The following is a 12,533-nucleotide window of genomic DNA, read 5'->3' on the forward strand; positions in this document are numbered from 1 at the left end:
TATCTTGTGTAGGCAAACACAGTGGCTGTGAGTTTATAAGTACAGCACTTCTATTTTGCCCCAGCCTTCAGCATTCAGCAACTTCTGATTCTTGGAATTATTCCTAACATCTTCTACAGTGATCCTTGTAGAAGAGAGTGGTGTGTGTGTGTGTGTGTGTGTGTGTGTGTGTGTGTGTGTGTGTGTGTGTGTGTGTGTGCCATTTATAGATTCAGATTGAGCCTACTATTTGCTAAATGAACATAGCATTAAATTGCCCTCTAATTTGTATCTTATACTCATATATTAGTGCAGTTTTCAGTACTCATAAGAAACTCACATCTGGTCAAAGTGAAGAGAAAGGGTATCTGTAGACTGTTCATCTGCAAATAGAGGGAGTTTCATTTAAATAAAGACAAATTTTGTATACAAAGCTTTTGATGTTGGAATATAATTTATATGGGTTGAATTGCTTCTACCAGGAAAAAAATACTATATTTTTATGTCTAAATCCTTTTTTTTTGATATATTTCCAGTAGTTATCAAAATTAGGAAATGGCATTTTATGCTTGCTCATGTATTGATCATCTCAGATGCTTTTGTTCTTTTCATACACTAAAGTTTCTGCTTGGTGCCATTTTCATTCAGTATGAATAACTTCAATTCAGCATGTCTTGTAGGAAAGATTTCCTAGCGATCAATTTTTTTCAGCTTTCATTGATCTGAAATGGTGTTTCATCCTCATAAATAAAGGTATTTTTAGCAAAATCTCTAAATCCAGCACTTTTGAAAACGTAATTCTGACTTTTTTTCTGGTGAGAAGTCAGCTGCCATTGGGAGCCTTGTTCTCTTGCATGATCTGTTTCTTTTATCCATGACAACTTTGGAATTCATTGTTGATTTATTTCATGCCTTGCTTTGGTATTTTGACTATGATATGCTTTGGTACATTGTTACTGGATTTAAAAAAAAATGGATCAGAATTACGATATTTTCCTTTAAATTGGAAACACTTAGCCATTATTTCTCAAAATGTTTCTTACTGCTCTACACTTCTCTAAAAACTCAAGTACATGTGTGTTAGATATTCTCATATTTTTCTACTGATGATTGAGGCTCTCTCAATTTTTTTTATTCTTTTACTCTGAAAGACCTAAACAGATATTTTTATTTTACATATTTACTTCACTATTCATGAGTCCCCACTTTTATTATTTTTATTTATCTTAGGAAGTTATCTCTACAACCATTAGAACTACATATAATAAAATATTATAAAATATTTTTTGAAATCTTTGATGTCAACAATTAATTCATAATCTCTTTCACTTGTTTTTTTCTTGATTGTGATTTTAGATTTTTATATCTTCATATGCATAGCTAATTTTATATACACTGGATGTTCCTCATGAATATGAATCTGTATATAGATAGTTTTCATATATAAAGCAGGGTGCTGTTCTGGTTAGTATGCTTTCATGTTTAGTCTTACTATTTGGCAGAAAACAAAAGCTACTGCAACTTTGAGCTCAATTTATAAACCCAATATCTACTCCAATAGTAGAGCTTTTCTGTAATCTCAAGTGAAAGTCATGGGTATTCAGTAAAGCCATTCTACTCCAGCTAAATTCAACTCTAAACACTTGTAGAAGGCCTCCATCCTTCATGTGTCATTGTTCTGCTGTTGACAGCAGAGCAGGGGTTCCTTCTAGACTTGTGAAATCACAGTCTGGGGAAATCCCATCTAGACCCTTGCCAAAAATTCATGATGGATTGTTCTTAGTAACTACTGTCAATCTCAACCTAGATCCTTTATCATAGAATTCCTACGCTGCAAATTCCAGGAAACTGTGTAACCTAGAGAGTAGTCTCACTATTACATGATCATGAGATCCAGTTCTATAAGGATTTATTTCTATATTTCTTTTTTCCAGCATAATATTTTCACTGATTCTTTGGGAATTTCACTCAATGTACCCTGACGATGCTCACTTCCCAGGCCTCCTAGGTACACCTCCAACCCTTGTGACCTCTCTTACATTCTCCCAAAAAGAAGAAAAATAAACCATGTTCAGTTTATGCTGCCCATATATTCACTGGGCATAGTCAAATCCCAAGTGGACAGCCCCTTTAATAAAAAACTGTTTCCCCACCTGCATCCTTGCTAAAAGCCATCAGTTATGGAGACCTTACTTCAACATCCTTATCATAATTTTTAAGTTTTCTTTAATAGCCTCCTGTATAGGCTGTTACTTTTTGGGGTATCAAGTAGGAGTGGGGATTTTCACAGAAGCCTTCTATTTATCTCTAAGTGTAAAGTCATGGTCATCAAATAGTGGGCAACTGAGATTTTTTTTCCTTTCCTCTGATATATGACCATGGTACACTGTTTTAATTCAGTAGTAGAAAAAGTATGGCCTAAATAATATGTGTTTTATTATACCTTTATTTTCTTAAAAGAGAATTTGTATATTTCTTGTCTGTCCTGAGTAGAAGTCTGAATCTTAAAAAACTTTGTATTGTTCCCTAAAAGATATAAATGAGACTAACATAGACTGATGGCAATCTGGGGCCATGATTATTTACAGCTAAGGTAGAGCCCATGGCATGAGAAGTTTAGCAAAAGGTCCTATTTACTATATTTTAAATTACAAAAACAGAAATGAACATTGGTAATCAAATCTATTGATACACTTGTTGAGAAGTTCAATGATGACAGTAAATCTGAGTAGACTTTGTGGATTAAATTTCCTACTGCCTATAAATCTTAATGTTCTTCATGTGTCAATAGTCAATATCATGTATGTGTTTGCATACTAAAATAAGTCAAAAATATAGAGAACTAAATCCAGCATCTATGCAAAATTATAAAAATCGAAGAATAAGTTGATGCATAAGAAATCCAGTGGAATATTATATATATAATATATATATATTAGTTATATAAGAAATTCTTGTGATTGCAAACCAAGAACTCAGACAAAATTCTGTACATTGAAATAAATTATATAAATGTTAGATTTTAAATTGCTCTTACAAAATAAAACATCGAAATGACAAAAGCATTTCATCTTTTGAGATAATAGATGTAGGTAAAAAGAAAATTGAAGAAAATTGAGAAATGACTGAAATGGGAATGAAAGCTCTTGATTGATGGTTCTCCCTCCACCAAACACACAGAATAAATGAGTTATGAAATAAAATAAATGCTGAACAACAAAATGAAATTAGGGCTAATGAAACAAAATGGAACAAAACTGGTATTTCCAAAAATATATAAAATAAATGCATCAAAGTAGATACGGGAGAACTTAAACCAACAAAAATCTAGAATATTAATTGAAAGTTCTTATCAAAACATACTAAATTAATGCTTTGCACCTCGCATGTTAGTAGTGTGTCAGAAGCTGCTGTACATAGCAAGAGCATCATCCACTGTGATTGGCTGGGGAGAATGTGGTGGGTGATGAGTTTCCCTCAGACTTTACCAATAGAGTGAAAGAGTAAAAGCAGGTGGGAGGAAATAAGACATTTTGGTTTTGTTCACTATGCCTTCTAGAAATGAAAATGATTCTAAAGTCAGTTTTCATTTAAATTAATTATTTTTTCATTTTTGAATATATTTTAAAGATTGTTATTATAAATTATTTCTTTTACTTTTGAGATTATAATAGTTATTAATATTATACATTAATTATAGTTGTACTACTTCCCTTCCTTTCCTCTCTCCAAACTCTTCCACATACCCCTTTTTTCCCTCTTTTAAACTCATGCCCTCTTTTTCTTTAACTGTTGATATATTTATATACATACTTACATACATACATATATAATACACACACACATTCCTAAATACACAAATAAACCTGCTTATTCTATATATTTCTTGTATGTATGATTTCAGGGATGACCATTTGGTATTGGATAACCCATTGGTGTGCTTCTCTCTAGAGAAGACTGTTGCTCCCATTCCTGGCATCCCTAAGTTGGTTATGGTTTAGTGTGTAGGTGTGAAGCCTCCTCAACCTGACCACTTAGGTATGCCTATTGTTGTAATCCTTGTCTAGATTATGTATGGGCAGAAATGAATTATTTTTAAAAGATGATATCTGAGTCTAGCAAGAAGGGTCAGCAGTTAAAGACACTTCTCACATAAACTCATTGACCAGAGTCCTAACCCCAGAATACTTGTAAAGGTAGAAAGACCTGAATCCACAGATTTTATGATTACCATACAAGGATCATGGTACACATGCTCCTTATACACACACACACACACACACACACACACACACACACACACACTCATAAATAAAAATTTTTAAACTGAAATGTAAATAGTAATATGTCTTATATTGAAAAGGTATTTATATTTGTTTTATTTTAGATTAAACTACAATTTAAATTTTACATTTGCTCTTTTCTGTTGTAGGTATACCTTTGTCACTTTTATAAATAATCTCTGTTTTTCATCTTCTTTCTCTACCTGCCTCTCTATCTCTTCCTAGAATTTAACTAAGAAAATTGCTCTAATATTTGAAGTTTTTCAAGAAATGCAATTAAAATATAAACTTTCAAAGGCAAATTTGCATTCATCATTTTATACCATTAGAAAATAGTTGTTAAATTTCTACAAAAACACTTTAAGAAAGAAAAAAATATTAAATAAAAAAAAGAAAGAAAAAAAATGTAGCCAGGCATTTAATCCCAGTACTCAAGAGCTGGAGTGGATCTCTGTGAGTTCCAGGCCAGCTTCATCTACAAATTGAGTTCCAGGACACCCAGGGTGGTTACCTAGAGAAGTCCTGTTTCAAAAGAAAAGAAGAAAAAAAGGAAGGAAGAAAGGTAGAGGAAGGAAAAAAAGAGAGAAAACTTTATAAATTTTAAAAATGAAGAGAATCCAATACTGGAAGGTTGAAACTATCTTTCAAAATTACATCCCTTGCCATATCTCACAAGAGAAGTACTGCATGTTTCTTTCTGAGTAAGTATTAGTTTTAAGTGTTTTAGGCTCATGGGAATTGTGGTCTCTGCTGTAACTCTGAAAACCTGTTACGTGAAGTGGAAAGCAATATGCGTGAGAGTAAGAAATTAAATCATAGGCTGTGACTATTAACAGCAGTGCATATTCATACAACAACTTTAATCATCAAAATATTGTTAGCTTCATATGTATTCAAGAGGCCCTATGTTCAATTCCCCAAACCACAAAACAAACAGAAAAACTACAAGGAATATTATTAGTCAATCTCATAACTTTTTAAGTTTTAAGGTAAATTAATATGATAATCTTAATTTAATAATTTCATTTTTTATTAATAATATGTGACTGTAATACTTCTCTTACCATACAAAGGGGAAGTAACTTGAATATTCAAATTTGAATAAGCTTTAATTAACATTTCCTGATATCTTAAAAAATGTCAAAATTTATGAAGTGAGGAGAAAAGTTTTCTGAACATCTCTGAGGTACCAGGCTCAAAGTGACCTTCTATTTCCTTTTTGCCCACTCGGTCAAAGACTCTTACAGTAGAATTGGGTTGAGCATCTGAGTGCATTCAATTAAGTCATTTCCTTTGTCTAAGGAGAAAATCTGGCACTCAAGAGTCAACCTCTTATCCTGCTGGTTCTTGTCTAGGTCAGGGCTGGTATCCAGCCTCCTATATCGCTGGCGCAGGTTTTCCCACCACATCATATAATCACAGGAGACACAGCAAAGCCAGAGGAGATGCACAATCAAGGGTCCATGATGCTCCCGTTAGTGGTGTGTTCATGCAGACTTCTCTTTTCCCAGCACTTTTCTTTACTGATTCCACTTTCTCTAGTTTCACAATGAGTTCATAAATAACTATTTTACACTGACTTGCATTACATATGAAATGATTCTTCACAGTCCTATTTTAAGGGACAGCCCATCTGTAAAATGCCAAAGGGTGAAGACACAGTGGCCTCTCCTCCCCACTCATTTCCTGTAGTTCAGATCAATGGTTCTTAAACTTCAGTGTACATCTGAATTCCCCAGAGTGCTTGCTAAAACAGATTGCCGGGCCCCACTCCAGAGCTTCTTATTCAATAGGTTGGGAATGAGACTGAGAATTTGCATTTTGGATCCAGTCCCAAGTGATGCTGATACTGCTAGTCTGAATTAAACACTTTGGAAAACACTTGTTTAGATTTTCATCCCTAAAAGCAAATTATAATTACCAGAGGAGGCATTAACAAACTGATGCCTGTATCCATCATGGATCAATTGGGAGGGAATATTTGGGGCTGGAAATGGGAGACCAGTAATTCCAAAGGAGTGGCCAGTCATTGAAATGTAGAGAAAAAGCTGGGAAATCAGACAGGAAAATGGTGACCTAAAAAAGTTGACTTGATCTTAGGGATTCGTGGGAGATTTTCTTTTCATAATACATTCTTTTATTAGGTGGAGATGATTATTATGTAGTTATATCAAGGCATAAATAGAAAGTATGAGCCAGTAAGATTATTGTTGTGGATAAAGGTGTGGATAAAGATTTTAGTGTGGATAAGGCCGATGACCTCAGTGTAACTGATAGAATCCACAATGGTGGGAGCAGAGAGTGGACTCCCAAAAGCTGTCCTCTGACCTCCACATGACATTCATACCTAATGAAACATTTTTAAAAGTAGCATAAAGATAACACAACAAATAGTTCCATAATTTGAAGGTAATTTAAATTTATTTGATCCTATTAATTGTTTTCAGTGCTTACATGGTTATAAAATGTTTCTTTGAAACTGTTCTTTGACGATCTGTGACAGTCTCACTCTGTAACTGATGCCATCCTGGAAATCATGGCCACCCTGCCTCCAGAGTCTCATATTATAGGCATGTGCCACTATACCTAAGATAACGTTATTGTAATCATGTGAGTGTGTATGCGCATGCGTGCGTGCACATCCATATGTCTGCTATTTTTAAAATGATGTTGCATTCTGTTCTTTGTGTATGGTTATTATCATTATCATTATCATTATTATTATTATTATTATTATTATTATTATTATTATTATTAGCATTGCATAAGAAGCAACAACATTTAGATACCAAGACCTAAACCCTTGTTCTGAATCCCTCTCCACAGTGAACGGTGCAGATATACGTTATATGGACACACAGACTCTGTGAACAGCATTGAGTTTTTCCCTTTCTCCAACACTCTTCTCACTGCTTCTGCAGACAAGACGCTGTCTGTGTGGGATGCTCAAACAGTAAGCAAATCACCTGCCTTTTCCCCAGGTTAATTAGTGTAAGCATTGGTAGTCACCCGTTAGGTGATGGGTACAACTTTAAAAGTGTTGAAATGAATGTGGGATTAAAGTATATAGTGTGTGTGTGTGTGTGTGTGTGTATGTGTGTGTGTGTGTGTGTACGTGCACATGTCTGTGGTATTGGGGGTCCAATGCTATGTTGTGTGCATGGAAGTCGGAGGACAGCCTTTCAGAGTTGGTTCACTCCTTAAACACTGTGGGTCAGGAATGAAACTCTGGTCCTCGGTCTTGGCTTGCACACTGATCATCCAACTGCATCCCAAGCAGAAGGAAATGCAATAAAGAAAAGAAGAGGTAATGCATAATTATTTTAAACACAGACTTACAAAATTGGAAGACTATTAGGTTGTGTTTTCATTTTCATTTCATCAATAGCTGATAAAAGTTATGAGGAAAATAGGGGCTCTACTTGATTGAAAGATGAAATAGTCCTAGTTTCTGTTTCCTTGGTAAATAAGGAAAAACAGAAGGGTGGTTAGGGTGCATGTGAGAGGGCAGAGAGGGTAAAAATGAGGGAGGGAGAGGGAACTGGGATCGACCTGTAAATTAATAAATTAAATGAAAAAATAAAATTAGGTAATTCAAAGTGGTGAAATAAATGAAAATATTAAGTTAAGTATTGATGTCAATGTATGCATATAAAATGACAACTCAATCAAACGGTGCCTTCACCAAGGCCACACTAGTTCTATTGACTTTGTTTCCAATTTTTTTTTAAGTTTATTTAAGAAAGAAAACCTAACAAACCCTCCTAGGAATCACTCAAAATTTACAGCTCAAACTACATGTGTCATTCTGAAGTTATTTGTCATATTTTGTCTATACACCATGAATTATTGATGGTTTTTAATCAAATTATTTATGAAATATTTAATGTAAATTGATGTGTAGAGTTGGATTTTCTGAAGTATTGAAAGGCTGACCAGAGTTGTCGCTTCTTCCCTCCCTGTGATAATAAGAACTTTGTGATGAATTGTGACAAAGGTCAGATTGTTTGATTTGTAACATCAGCTTCATCCCTTTAATACTTAAAGTATGTAAATTTCTTAATAAATGATAAATTATCTGAGTATACATAAGGTCTGGACCTAAAGGAAGATGAATGATTTCCTTTTCTTATTAGAGAAGCAGTAGCAATTCAGTTTGTCACCTCAATGTGATCAATTACTCCTGAGGCACCGCTAAAATATTTTTGATGAAATAGGAAAATGCCCAGTGGATTATATTCCCATAAATTAGTTTTAAGCTTCCTTTTCCCGCAGTGAAACATATACTAGTCTTAAATAATTAACTCACCATAGCAACTTAATATTACAGGTAATGAATGTGGAGACCTCCAAGTCAGTCTCCCAGTCCACTAGACAGATCTGCTCTAATTCTGTGGGGGATGAGGAGTGTGATATAAATCTTCATAATTACCAGATAGAGATTGTAAAAGAGTACGGAGTTTTGGAAACTTCATGAAATTAATGTCTTGTGGCGTTGAATGTCTTCTTTCTCAATGTTGTAAAACAGTAAAAACTACTTTATTAAAATTGAAAGCTAAGATTGTTTTTCTGTCAGAAGATGATATATTTTATAGTAAATTTAGTGAAAAATTATGATGCCTTCCTAAAAACTCAGCATGAAAAATCACCATCCATGAGTGGTTTAAAGGACGGTTTAAAAAAAATGCAGCAGTGAGGTTATTTAGTCATTCCCTAGACCAATGAAAATATTAAGGCTACTGGTATTTTTTTTTAAGGCAAGGCATATGTCTACTGGACAGTAAAATAGGAACAACAAAAGGCAAGATGCAGTCTGGGCTGTGTCAGAGCAGGACTGGCATTGGTCAGCGTGACTGGCACTTCTTTCTTCCCTCAGCCAGTCCATGACATGGGTGGTTTCTGGTAGCCTTGACTGAGGCACTTGTCTGAAGATAGCCTGGTCCTGACTTAGCTTTAAGATCCAGGAATCAGTCTCTCTGAGTGCCTATGAAGTAGAGAAACTAAGAGGTCACAAAAGCCCTAACTTATTGTGTCCTGTCTCTGTGACCCCTGTCTTTGTCACAGTTCAGCCTCACTCTCCCAGGAGTGTGGAGTTCCACAGATAAGAGCTGTGAACTCTGAGAGGAGCACCCCAGCACCCAGGGCTCAGAATGCAGAGGTCTAGGAAAACAGCTGGCACCTCTTCTCTCTGGGTTGTATTTCTCATTCATTTTCTTTTGCTATTTTTTTTTCAACAGATATTTTTCTCACATTTTACTATATCCTGATTATGGTTTTCCCTCCTCTACTTCTCCCAGTTTCTTTTTACCTCCCCTCCCACTCAGATCCACTCCCCTATCTGTCTCTCATTAGAAAACAAACTCCTGAGAGATAATAATACAATATAATGTAATAATATAAACTAATAACTAACACATTAAAATTGGACAAAACATCAGAAGGAAAAGAACCCAAGAGAAGGTACAAAAAACAGAGAGCCTGTTGTTCATAGATTCAGAAATCTCATAAAATCGCTAAAATGAAAGCCGTATTGTTTATGCAGTAGACATGGAGGGTTCAAAGGGAGAAGAGGTATATATTAATAAAACAGTAAAAAAAAAAAGGAGCAGAAAAAAAAAGCACTGACTGAATATTATGAGACAAGGAACATCCAAAGATGCCATTGGGTTTGTTTTCTGTAGGTCATCTTCGGCTGGGCGTGCAGCTAAGGGATGCAGAGTTGGTGAAAATCATTTTGTCCTGTTGACAGTGTTTTTTGCCTTACAGAAGCTTTTCTGTTTCATGAGGTCCATTTATTAATTTCTGATTATAGTTCCTGTGCTACCAGTGTTCTCTTAGGACTTTGTCTCCTGCACTATTGTGTTCAAGTCTGTTCCCCACTTTCTCTTCTGTCAGATTCATTCTATCGTATTTTATGCTGAGGTCTTTGATCCACTTGGACTTGAGTTTTATGCTGGGAGATAGATAGATATCTATTTGTATTCTTCTACATGCAGACATCCAGTTACAACAACACGATTTGTTAAAGATGCTTTCATTGTCCTATTGTATTCCAATTTGTATTTCATTGATCTTCATTTGTCTTATTGCTCTAGTTAAGACTATATAATATGTATGGAGTTTACAACCTTGTCTTGTTCCTTCTTTTAGTGCAAATGCTTTGAATTTGTCCTCATTTAGGTTAATGTTGCTATAAATGACTATATATGAGGTGTATTCCTAGTCTCTCCAGGATTTTTATCATGAAGGGGTTTTAGATTTTCTCGATACTGTAGATTTCCTATTTAAGTTTGTTTTTGCTGTTGATTACACTTTTGATTTACATATGTTGGAAACATCTTTGCATCTCTGGAATGAAGCCTACTTGATCATAGTGGATGATCTTTTTCAAGTGTTCTTGTATTTGGTTTGCAAGTATTCTAATGAGAATTTTGCATCTATATTAATAAGATAAATCGGCCTATAATTATCCTCTTTGTTGGGTCTTATGTGCTTTTCATGTCAGGCTGTGACTTCACAAAATGAATTGGGCAAGATTCCTTCTGTTTCTATTCTGTGGGATAATTTGAGGAGTATTGGCATCAACAGTTCTTTGAAAGTCTGGTAGAATTCTGTGCTAAATCTATCTGGTCCTGGACAGATTTTGTTTTTTGTTGTCTTTTTTTTTTTTTTTTTTTTTTTTTTTTTTTGTTTTGTTTTTGTTTTTGTTTTTTGGTGGGACACTTTTATTTACTGCCCCTATTTCACTGGAGTTTATATGTCTATATAAATTGCTTTTCTAGGTTTTATTTAACTTTGGTAAGAGATACCTATCAAGAAAATTACCTATGTCTTTTGGTGGATATTCTCTCTCCACTGTTCAGTTTGGATAAGGGTTTATCAATAGTACTGATTTTCTCCAAGAACCAACTCTTTGTTTCATTGATCCTTTGTATTGTAATGTTTGTATTTTCCTAAGTTTGATTATTCCCTTGTCATATACTCTTTTTGGAGTGATTTCTTCTTTTTTGTTTTAGAGTGTTCGGGAGTGTTTCTAACACTCCTGTATGAGTATCAGTTTCACCATTTTTTTTAAATCTTCATTCAGTACTATGAGCTCACCTCTCAGAACTACCTTCATTGTGTGTCATAAGTTCAGATCTTCTATGAATCCATTTTCACTGAATTCTAGAAAGTCTTTAATTTTTTAATTTCTGTCTTGACCCATTTTCCATTCAGTAGAAAGTTGTTTATTTTCCAGGAGTTTGTAGGATTTCTGTTGTTCTAGAAATCCAGCATTAATCTGTGGTGGTCTGATAGGGTGCAGGTGATTATTTAAAATTTTTTTAGCTGTTGAATCTTGCTTTGTGACCTAGTATATGGTTAACTTTGGAGAAAGTTTTGTGAGATTCTGAGGAAAAGGTATTTATGTGTGTGTGTGTGTGTGTGTTTGGGTAAAATGTTTTTTAACTATATATAAGGCCCCTTTGGTTTATAATAACAATTAGCTTCAGCAATTTTTTTGTTCAGATTTTTGGCTGAATGTTCAGTCTATTGGTAAGACCTAGCATTAAAATCTCCCAGTATCTTTTTTTTCTCTCTCTCTTTTTTTTAAATTTTTTAAAATTTATTTTATATAACAAAGTCCAATTAAATGAAAACAAACATTTATACAAAATATTTGGGAATTTGGGCATTGTTCTTTCCAAACTACTTCCTGCTGTCATGGGGGATTCGAAGAAGATGCAGAAATCCTGGCTGTAGTCTGTAAGGCTGCTTTGTCCAGCTGTTTTGAATGTAGGATCACCTTGTACTCTGTTTCAGGCGGTCTGGCTTGATCAAACCTCATTAGTCTGGAAGGAATCCACATCTTTTCATTTTCTGTGGAAACAAAAATAGAAATCCTTTCCCCCAGTAACTTGTCCTTGAACTTAAATTTTGGAGTCAAAGCATTTTTTTTTAATTTAATTTATTATTTTACATGTTGATCCCAGTTCCCTCTCCCTCCCTCCCTCCTTCCCTCCCTTTTACCCTCTCTGCCCTCTCACATGCACTCTAACCACAAAATAAATAAATAAATAAATAAATAAATAAATAAATAAAATCTCCCAGTATCAATGTGTGAATGTCAATGTGTGACTTAAGTTTCAGTAACATTTATTTTACAAATATGGCTGTCCTTGCTTTGAGGTGTAGATGCTGAGAAATGAAATATTATCTTGGAGAATTTTTCCTTTGATGAGAAGTATCCTTCCTTGCCTCTTTTTGTTAAATTTAGTTTGAAGTTTATGT

General features: G+C 34.4%; 1 protein-coding gene across 1 annotated transcript in view; it reads left to right on the top strand.

Annotated features, from left to right (window-relative positions):
- Spag16 (sperm associated antigen 16) overlaps positions 1 to 12,533 on the top strand; it is a 766,492-nt gene that overhangs the window by 445,763 nt on the left and 308,196 nt on the right. Inside the window, exon 13 of the mRNA XM_051190419.1 lies at positions 7,089 to 7,215. Within this exon, the coding sequence (XP_051046376.1) occupies positions 7,089 to 7,215 (127 nt within the window). The remainder of the gene's footprint in view (positions 1 to 7,088; positions 7,216 to 12,533) is intronic.

The sequence above is a fragment of the Phodopus roborovskii genome, unplaced genomic scaffold (genome assembly GCF_943737965.1).
Source record: "Phodopus roborovskii unplaced genomic scaffold, PHOROB, whole genome shotgun sequence".
NCBI classification, from domain to species: domain Eukaryota; kingdom Metazoa; phylum Chordata; class Mammalia; order Rodentia; family Cricetidae; genus Phodopus; species Phodopus roborovskii.